Genomic DNA, 10,224 nt, shown 5'->3' with positions numbered 1-10,224 from the left:
ATTGTCGTTCTCCCATTAACTTGCAAGGCGTTAAGCCATGGCGCCTACTCTAAATGGCTTTGTGTCAGCTGATGTAATTACAGACACATCCCTCCGCTCTCTTCCAAGATTATTTGGGATTGTGTAATATCTCTCCAAATTGTGTGTCTCCTCCTTCAAGTAATTATGGATCTTCTGAGTTCAGTGTTGACTGCTGACGCAGGAGATCGCACTTGAAGATTCCAACTAGTCTTTGTTTGTCTTTACGCGTGCGTGCGTGCGTGCGTGCGTGCGTGCGTGCGTGCGTGCGTGCGTGCGTGCGTGCGTGCGTGCGTGCGTGCGTGCGTGCGTGCGTGCGTGCGTGCGTGCGTGATCCAATTACCACCCCATCCTGTGTAACGAGCCCCATGGATTATAGAAACAGCAGAAGATTTAAAAAATAAAGTGGTTGGACTCTCCTAATACACCACGAATTAGTCACTTCTGTGAGTAAAACAACAGCCTTCAGCAAAGTTCGTAGAGACAACTTTTTTCAAAAACAAATGTATGCGAATTGACTCAGCTGCAAACTTTGCTGTGCTCTGCTGTCACTGGCAACAGGAAAGACCAGCGTAATGTTGCTCCAAATATTCCACAAATAAGCTGCAAGTTTGGTGGTTGTTTTTTGTCATTTGTGTTAGCAAAACCTGGGTAAATGGTAAATAGTGCCTCTAATCTATTTTACAGAGATTCACCGACGCCGGTGGAAACCATGCAAGGCACCAACCAGCACATCGGGAGAAATTAGGGGTTCAGAGTCTTGCTCAAGGACACTTCGATACTAACTCTGGGGCAGACCGGGTTGAATTCAAGTGTAACCAACGCATATGATGTAAAATAAGCATGCAATTAACAAAGCATACTCCCTCCTCACTCTCTGCAGAGAGTTGACAAACTATTTTGTTTTTGACTAGCTCCATAACCACTTTGTCGTACAAGGAAGAGCAGAAATAGCTGATCTAAAAGCTCTGCATCGCTTTCAATCATGACCTTGTACACAGTCTATTTTGCGAAATACATTGGACCTGAACAATAATAGTTTTGGACATACATCGCTATGCAGGCGCTGCCCTCCCATCTTTTTTTCCTGTGGAGACAGCCTTGTGCCGAGATTGATCCGATTACACCAAATAGGAGCTTCAGTCCAGCACCGTAACATAAATTGGCCGGAAACTTCGCCATCGTTCTTGTCAGCATGACGTTGTGCTGACAAGCTAAGTGACTAGCTAAGCTAAGAGTTGCGCCGAATCTGGGTTTTGCATGGCTGAATGGAATTTTATAAACACCCCCCCCCCCCCCCCCTTCCTCCCTGTAATTTGACATCTATGCATGTGCGTGTTTGTATTTGTGTACTTATTTCATGTCGTTAATGCATTTTATTGCATGTGCATACAGTATATGTAACAGTCTGTTTTTGGTTTTTGATTTGATTTCTGCTTTTTTGATATATGCTCATCATCATTATATGAGTACTATGATGGGGGGGGGGCGTGTCCGAGCCAAGACCAAGTGTGGGAGGGAGTGGAGTCCGAGTCGAGACAGAGACCGACGGGAGGCATTATATAGGTACAGAAAACACTGTGAAAGCAGGCAGGCGCATCAGCTGTGCTCTGTTAGCTGTCTATAAGTGCCAGACAGCTCTCTTATAATTGTCTCCACCAGGCCGAAGGCATGGGGAGAGAGTATGTTTTGCACTCCGTCCGTGTGTGTGTCCGTCCGTCCGTGTGTGTGTCCTTCCGTCCGTCTGTGTACAGCTAATCTCCGGCACCGTTAACCCGGCCGATGCCAAACTTTGCACACACACTCCCTGGATGCCAACGATGAACCTCTGCCCCACATTTTCCAGAACGGCCAGTTATAGCGCCACCATGAGGCAGCTTTTCACATTTTTGACCTACAACTGCACCGATCTGCGTGAAACGTTGCATGCACACTCCCTAGAGGCCAAGGACAAACCTTTGACCTGCATTTTCCGCATCTGCCTTTTATAGCGCCACCAGGAGGCCGACTTTTGTAAAACACATTTTTTGATATTACTCCTCCAGATTCTGTCCAAAAATCTCACAAATCGTTACACAGTATCTCTATGGTCATGTGCTCAAGTTGGATCTGTCCGATATTTCATATTCCATCCTAATTGGCTATAATTGGCTTTCACAGTTTGCAAGATTGCCCCGTTTTGAACAATAGCCTCAAATCATGAACGCAGCATGCAATTTACGTGAAATCTTTCACACTTTTTCTTACTAGGCTGAGGAATATATCCCACCCTTTTCACATTGGCCTGTTATAGCGCCACCAACAGGTTGATTTTTGCAAAACACATTTTTGGAACAAAATGCCTCAAATCATCAAAAAAAAAAAAAAATCCTCCTAAACATCCTTGCCAAACATCACACACACTCCTATCCTCCTGGTGGAGACCTGTGCCCGGAAGGGCACTTTTTCTAGTTAGTTAATGTGAATGGACTCCTCGTAATATGGGGATAATACAATGATTTCATTGCATTGTAGTGACTTGTGAGTGGACTCGGTGGGCAGGGATGTGCTGTGGATCTTTTGAACTAGTGGGGCAATGTTGCGCGCACGGCGCAGGTGCATGTGAGCGATCACTGATTGAAATAACCTCTCGACCCATGTATTAACCTATTTTTATTCTATTTATTTGCATATTGGGCAAACGTTAGTGTTATCATAATTATGCATTTAATTTCAAACTGCAAACGTCACCTCTGTAAATGAATTTCATGAATCCATCAGCCACTGTTATCTAAATCTTTAGAGTAGACTAATCTGACCAGGCCTGGAATTTCATCCTTTTAGGGGCAAGGCCACTTGGCCTTTAGTGTGGTCAACTTTTTGAGGGCACAAGGCCAAGTGCCAGGGCATGAAGGCCATCAATTCAAACAATTTTAAGGCTAGACTGGCATATGGCATTGTGGGGCTGCAGGACTGAGGACTCTGGAGATAAGTCAAGTGTAAAAAGCATTTTGTACAATTGTGTGCTTATGAACATTTACCACGTTATGTCCGCATTGATACAGAAATGAATGATTATTAAGCGAGCGACGCGTGGTGTACAGTGAGCGTGCTCTGGTGCTTGGCTACTAGCGTTTGGCTAGCGATATTAGCCGTGGCCAGCATTGGCTGTTTAAACAATTTACTCTGTCAACTAACGTAGCAGACGATAGCGTGGTAAATGGTGGAGGAGTCCTGCAGTCTATGGCTGTTGCGTGGTGTTGTTTTGTGAGTTTATATCCATGAAGACGAGTCACGTTGGTCTTAACACACAGGGGCCAAGTGTCAGTGAGTGAGAGCTGTCAGTGCGTGTATGCGTGCATGGAGCGGAGGAGCAAAAGAATCAAACCACTTGGCAAATGACAACACAACTACAATAGCCTACAGACAATACAAGTCTGCGTGAGACGTTTGGGGAAGGTTACCGTAATGACTGGAAAATTGCGCAGAGGAAAAACGGTAAAATGAACTGCTGTGGGCGCCGGTCGGGGCACGTGGGCGCCGGTCGGGGCACATGGGCACCGCGGCCACTGTGGCCGTCTGGGCAAATAATTTTTCGAGGGGCACACGGCCAAAGAGAGGGGCAACGACGGCCATGGCCGCCGTGGCCGCTGTGAAATTCCTGGTTTGTGTTATGTTAACTAGTTTAGCGAGGTGCGAAAACTGAGAATGGCTGTGCGGGCTTGCGTGCATCTTCAAACTACCAGGCTGGGCCCTGGATAGCCCTAGCGTCACCCTCACCCAAAGGAGTCCCGAGTCCCTTGGTCCCGAGACCGAGTCAAGTCCAAGTCAAATGAAGGGCGAGACCAAGACGAGACAGAGTAAATGAAAATGTGGACTCGAGACCGGACTCGAGACGAGACAAGGACTCGAGTACTACACACTACTCCTGCTGACAGATCCTCGTCCAGACAGGCTCGAGCCCCTATAGATCCACGATGTAAAGAATGTGAAAGTCAAAAAAATGCAGGTGAACAAACGGGAAGGAGGAGTCTTACCGGAGTTGGAGCCGGACAGGTTGTATCTAGAGTTGACCTTCTTGATGATGTTCTCATGGATCTGGTACCACTCCGTCTCCGTGTTACACCTGACATTAACACACACAGTTGTCCACCCGTCAGCATTCATTTTTGGACACAACTTGTGTTTCTCCATTGCCTCCATATTGCAAGTAGGCGCTCAAATAATAGGATACAATAAAACATATTGAAAAATATGTTATTTTAAAAAATAAATAAAACATTGTGGTACTGATAACGTATACTACGTTAGTTCCATTCCTTCAAGCTGGAATACATTCTATTGATTGATCATTCAAATAAATCCAGAGCGTACAATGATTACTAACCATTTAGACCTGAGGACGATTCTACAAATGTCTTTTCTGAAAAACCCATGTTACTATGTCAGTCGTTCTCAAACATATTCATGTCAAGGACACTCAAAATTATCTGTAATTGGCCGCCGACCCCTATCTGAAAATATGTTGTTCCAGGGACCCCCCAGAAGCAAAGATTTGAGTTAAAAACGTTCGCTCTGAAAGAATATATATTCAAACATTTGCGCCACATTTTCAATAGCAGATCTACAAGGTCATAGTGCGGCAGCGAGTGCCGCGCTACGAGCTTGTAGATCTGCTATTTTTCAATAGCTAAAGTATAACATAATGCTTAAAACATCAAAAGGGAATCCCGCCCAGAATGGGTTAAGTGGTCAGATGGGTTTTCAAGTGGGCCCTGATCCAGACGATTTTTTTTTCAACTTCCATCACCTTTTATTTCACACGACATAAGATGAGGTTTACAGGTGTAAAAAAAAGTGGGTGAAATTAGTTTTTGTAGTAGATACACTAGAATAGAAACCGATATTCCTATATTCAAATAGCCCTGATATGAGTGAAATATATAGAAAACAGATCAGATATATCAGGTTTAAGTATAGAGCAAATAAACATTACATTTGTATTATTATTCAAGTTTGAAATGCATCGGGACCCCCATTTTATTTAAAATGTTTAACTCGGGGTGTGTACTGTGTACAAATGGAAAAAAATGACTGTAAGGGTCAATTTCTATTTGGGTCGATTTTGTTTCATTTAGCTGCATATGGGGACCCACATTGCTAAAACACCGACATTATTCAGGACACAAAGTTTCGGTCGTGAGACACTGTCACCTGATGAAGGCCGATCACGGCCGAAACGTTGTGTCCTGAATAATGTCGGTGTTTTAACAAAAATAAAAACTGTTGGAGCAAAAACTGTTGGAGCAAAGACTGTGTGCGGACTTCTCCTTCTCTGTATGTATCTACCTTTTGTCCAGCACCAGCGAGGAACTGGATGTGCGCAAGCCACCTGCTTTTTAAACTTTTTTGACCCACTGGATCCCCCTGCAAGGACAGCTGGGGGACCCCGGACCCTGGATCCCCCTGCAAGGACAGCTGGGGGACCCCGGACCCTGGATCCCCCTGCAAGGACAGCTGGGGGACCCCGGACCCTGGATCCCCCTGCAAGGACAGCTGGGGGACCCCGGACCCTGGATCCCCCTGCAAGGACAGCTGGGGGACCCCGGACCCTGGATCCCCCTGCAAGGACAGCTGGGGGACCCCGGACCCTGGATCCCCCTGCAAGGACAGCTGGGGGACCCCGGACCCTGGATCCCCCTGCAAGGACAGCTGGGGGACCCCGGACCCTGGATCCCCCTGCAAGGACAGCTGGGGGACCCCGGACCCTGGATCCCCCTGCAAGGACAGCTGGGGGACCCCGGACCCTGGATCCCCCTGCAAGGACAGCTGGGGGACCCCGGACCCTGGATCCCCCTGCAAGGACAGCTGGGGGACCCCGGACCCTGGATCCCCCTGCAAGGACAGCTGGGGGACCCCGGACCCTGGATCCCCCTGCAAGGACAGCTGGGGGACCCCGGACCCTGGATCCCCCTGCAAGGACAGCTGGGGGACCCCGGACCCTGGATCCCCCTGCAAGGACAGCTGGGGGACCCCGGACCCTGGATCCCCCTGCAAGGACAGCTGGGGGACCCCGGACCCTGGATCCCCCTGCAAGGACAGCTGGGGGACCCCGGACCCTGGATCCCCCTGCAAGGACAGCTGGGGGACCCCGGACCCTGGATCCCCCTGCAAGGACAGCTGGGGGACCCCGGACCCTGGATCCCCCTGCAAGGACAGCTGGGGGACCCCGGACCCTGGATCCCCCTGCAAGGACAGCTGGGGGACCCCGGACCCTGGATCCCCCTGCAAGGACAGCTGGGGGACCCCGGACCCTGGATCCCCCTGCAAGGACAGCTGGGGGACCCCGGACCCTGGATCCCCCTGCAAGGACAGCTGGGGGACCCCGGACCCTGGATCCCCCTGCAAGGACAGCTGGGGGACCCCGGACCCTGGATCCCCCTGCAAGGACAGCTGGGGGACCCCGGACCCTGGATCCCCCTGCAAGGACAGCTGGGGGACCCCGGACCCTGGATCCCCCTGCAAGGACAGCTGGGGGACCCCGGACCCTGGATCCCCCTGCAAGGACAGCTGGGGGACCCCGGACCCTGGATCCCCCTGCAAGGACAGCTGGGGGACCCCGGACCCTGGATCCCCCTGCAAGGACAGCTGGGGGACCCCGGACCCTGGATCCCCCTGCAAGGACAGCTGGGGGACCCCGGACCCTGGATCCCCCTGCAAGGACAGCTGGGGGACCCCGGACCCTGGATCCCCCTGCAAGGACAGCTGGGGGACCCCGGACCCTGGATCCCCCTGCAAGGACAGCTGGGGGACCCCGGACCCTGAGTGGAGAACACGGGGAAACGTATTTCCAGCTGTAATTGGACTTCAGGGAAGCGATAGTATAGGGAGGGAGAACTGTTGACAAAATCAATGGCCCCTCGGTTCGTACAGTTCCATAGGGGAAGGGGCACTTGTGTGTGTGTGTGTGTGTGTGTGTGTGTGTGTGTGTGTGTGTGTGTGTGTGTGTGTGTGTGTGTGTGTGTGTGTGTGTGTGTGTGTGTGTGTGTGTCGCGGCTTGGCCTGTTGTAGCGCCACCATGAGGCTGATTTGAAAACTGAGTGGCATTTCTTCCTCCGCCTAGTGGGAATATGCATGCACAGTTTCACCGCAATCGGACGCTGCGTTGAGTAATTGTGGCAATTTGTACAAAACGGGTACAAAGCGGGCTACTCCTGAAAGGTTTAGAAGCCAATCGTAGGCAATGAAGGTGGATTATGAGAAATCAAACAAACGCGTCTTGATCACATGACTATGTAGAGCATGTGTACCGATTCGCGTGAAATTTGGATAAAATCTGAAGGAGTAATATTAGAAAATGTGTTCACACGGACGGACGGGCGGACGGAGTGCAAAACATACTCTCTCCCCATGCCTTCGGCCTGGTGGAGACAATAATACTAAAATACATAGTTTCTAGACACTCAAAGATGCTTTACAAAAACTAAACAAATGACGCTATATAAAAGAAACAAACAAACACACAAATAAATAAAGGCTATTATAACTAATGTTTCTGGGTTTATTTGTCCATCTGGGACAGTCCAGATGTAATTTAGGTCAGGCAACTGTGTCGACGGCATCCCTCTGTGTCCCCCAACAGGATAGCAGACCAGAGTGCTCTCCCTGCTGTTTGGAGAAGTACTACGCTGACCTACTGGAGTAGAATTTAACCCATTTTGAGCAGGAACCCCTTTTGGTGGTTACATACATTATGTTATACTTTAGCTATTGAAAAATAGCAGATCTACAAGCTCATAGCTCGCCACCGAGTGGCGCGCTATGAACTTGTAGGTCTGCTATTTTTGAAAAATCGTTAAAATGTGCCTCAAATCTTTCAGAAAATTGTCATGATTTAGAAAACTTTTTTTTTAAATTTCTATGTCAACCCTGAATGGGTTAAAAACTAACAAAAAAAGTGCAGGCTCGAAAAATGGTGTTACTCTAATCTAGCGAAGGAATAGTAGCTTTGGGGCTTGGCATTGTTCCATGCAGCGTGCTGCCTGCCCTTGATTATGGCGAGTATGATTTATACGCAATGTTTTTTCCGTCGGGAGGAGTTGACACAGTTACACGGTGTTTGCAGCATTTTCACAATAGCAGACAGAGCTGTCATCCTGTTCATCTCAATTTCTATCTTAATCACTTTCAACCTGGTGTCCACATTCTGGCCATTTAGTCATTTACACATTTCTTTCAAAATGTCCCACCCCTTTTTAGCAAAAGGCCGATGCACACCTCAAGGCTATTGACAGGTGCGTAGGGCAATAAAGCATACTTAAAAGGGTATCTTTGAAAAACAAAGAAGGGTCCCACACACTGTCAGAAAACTTGCAAAAAATGTTGCTCTTTATTCAACGTTTCGGTCTATTCGACCTTCACCAGGACAGACAATACAGGACACAATAACCACCAAACATTTATAGACCACACCCCCATGTCATGGAGATGCAGGTCTTGTCTTTTAGATATTGAAGACCTGGATGACTTACACTGTCATATGATCCTTTGCTCTTGAGTGATGCCCTGACCCTGATGAATTGTTGTATTTTGTGTTATGGGATTGCATACACCTTTTCTCTATTTAGGGTGGGTCCAATATGGTTTTGAGGGGAGTGTCTTAAGGGTTCTGGTTATCTGTGCAGCCAATGACCTGCATCTCCATGACCGTCTTACTGGGGGTGTGGTCTATAAATGTTTGGTGGTTATTGTGTCCTGTATTGTCTGTCCTGATGAAGGTCGAATAGACCGAAACGTTGAATAAAGAGCAACATTTTTTGCAAGTTTTCTGACAGTGTGCGGGACCCTTCTTTGTTTTTCAAAGATACCCTTTTAAAAATGTCCCATCCCCCGCCCAAAAAAATCACAGCAATGTGGTGCGCTATGCGCTTGTTGACTATTGACTATTTACTATAACTATTTATGGAAAAACATTCATGACGTTGCCTTAGAGCAATAATGATTAGATTTCTGCTAACCAGTCACTAGAAGAGACCAACGTATCCGCCAAATTTATTTTCTTTTGACTTTTGTCTTCCTAAAAACGAGAAAAGAAAATCTCCCCTTTGAATGAATGCCTTCAAAGCAGCGTGCTGTTCACATTTCTAAGTTGCACTTTAAATCAATCTTGTCTATAGCCGTCGCCATTGTTGTTATTGCGATGCTAAGGCTAAAAGAACCGCCCAACAAGTGTGCCAGTTATGCCAGTGTTCTATTTCCAGGTCTCTTGAACACATGGCGAAAAATAGCTTGGCAACTCTTCTACCGCACCGCAGGCAGCAGATTCCCAACCTGTTGTTCTCGAGGCACAGTGGACGAGGAGAGACCGACCGTTGTGAACTAGCTGAAATATCCAGAGTTGTGGCAAACAATCAGGTCAACAATCAGCTGGTCAGACTTACGCATAAACTTTGAGGTGGTGGTCCTCCTTGGAGTCGACTGTGAGGAGGTCCGCGATGCTGACCACAGCGCAGCCAAATGGCCTCCTGTACTGGGCGCTACACACATTCTTCTTCTCCCCGGCACCCATCCTCCCTGCATACACGCACAAGCACACACACACACACGCACACGCACACGCACACACACACACACACACACACACACACACACACGCACACGATCAAAACCCCTTTCCGTATTAAAAGGCAAAGAGAAAATCCATGAACTCTCTCTGTGGAATAACAATCAACATAACAATAACAATGTGTCGTCTCGTACCTATTCGTATGATGTGCACAACGATGTAAACGTCCTTCCTCAGATCACTGCTTCCAAGATCCTGAATGAAGCACACAGAGCAGTATTTTAGTATTGTAGTGTAACTGTCATCGAAACATACTTAAAAGTACCAAATGTAGAAGTGCAACAGGGGTGCAGCAGTTGGACTAATCAATAAAAGAAAAGAAAATAAATTGAAAATGTTATAAAATAATTGATTAAAAACCAATCCCTATTTGGGGCATGTCATTAAAATCCTTCCAAAAACAACTAACAAAGGAACCCCCAGCTAAAACAGCCAAGCTACAAGTAATATTAAAGATGGAGTGCCATGATTTTTGTCCACCCTAAAACATGATCATCAGGTCTTATTATTATATAAATAAAATTGTATCATTGATTCATTGACATATACATTATTGTATATATGTATTTATTAATGGAATGATTAATCGATAAAGAAACTGA

At 47.5% G+C, this 10,224-nt stretch overlaps 1 protein-coding gene across 1 annotated transcript in view; it reads right to left on the bottom strand.

Annotated features, from left to right (window-relative positions):
* Positions 1-10,224, bottom strand: part of dock4b (dedicator of cytokinesis 4b) — a 275,073-nt gene that overhangs the window by 147,794 nt on the left and 117,055 nt on the right. The window contains exons 10-12 of the mRNA XM_079494185.1: positions 9,757-9,817; positions 9,438-9,570; positions 4,035-4,123 (exon numbers count right to left, since the gene is read on the bottom strand). Of these exons, the coding sequence (XP_079350311.1) occupies positions 4,035-4,123; positions 9,438-9,570; positions 9,757-9,817 (283 nt within the window). The remainder of the gene's footprint in view (positions 1-4,034; positions 4,124-9,437; positions 9,571-9,756; positions 9,818-10,224) is intronic.

This window comes from Electrona antarctica (genome assembly GCF_951216825.1).
Source record: "Electrona antarctica genome assembly, chromosome: 23".
NCBI classification, from domain to species: Eukaryota; Metazoa; Chordata; class Actinopteri; order Myctophiformes; family Myctophidae; genus Electrona; species Electrona antarctica.
The sequence above is the reverse complement of the archived record's forward strand: the minus strand, read 5'-3'. Positions and strand labels throughout refer to the sequence as shown.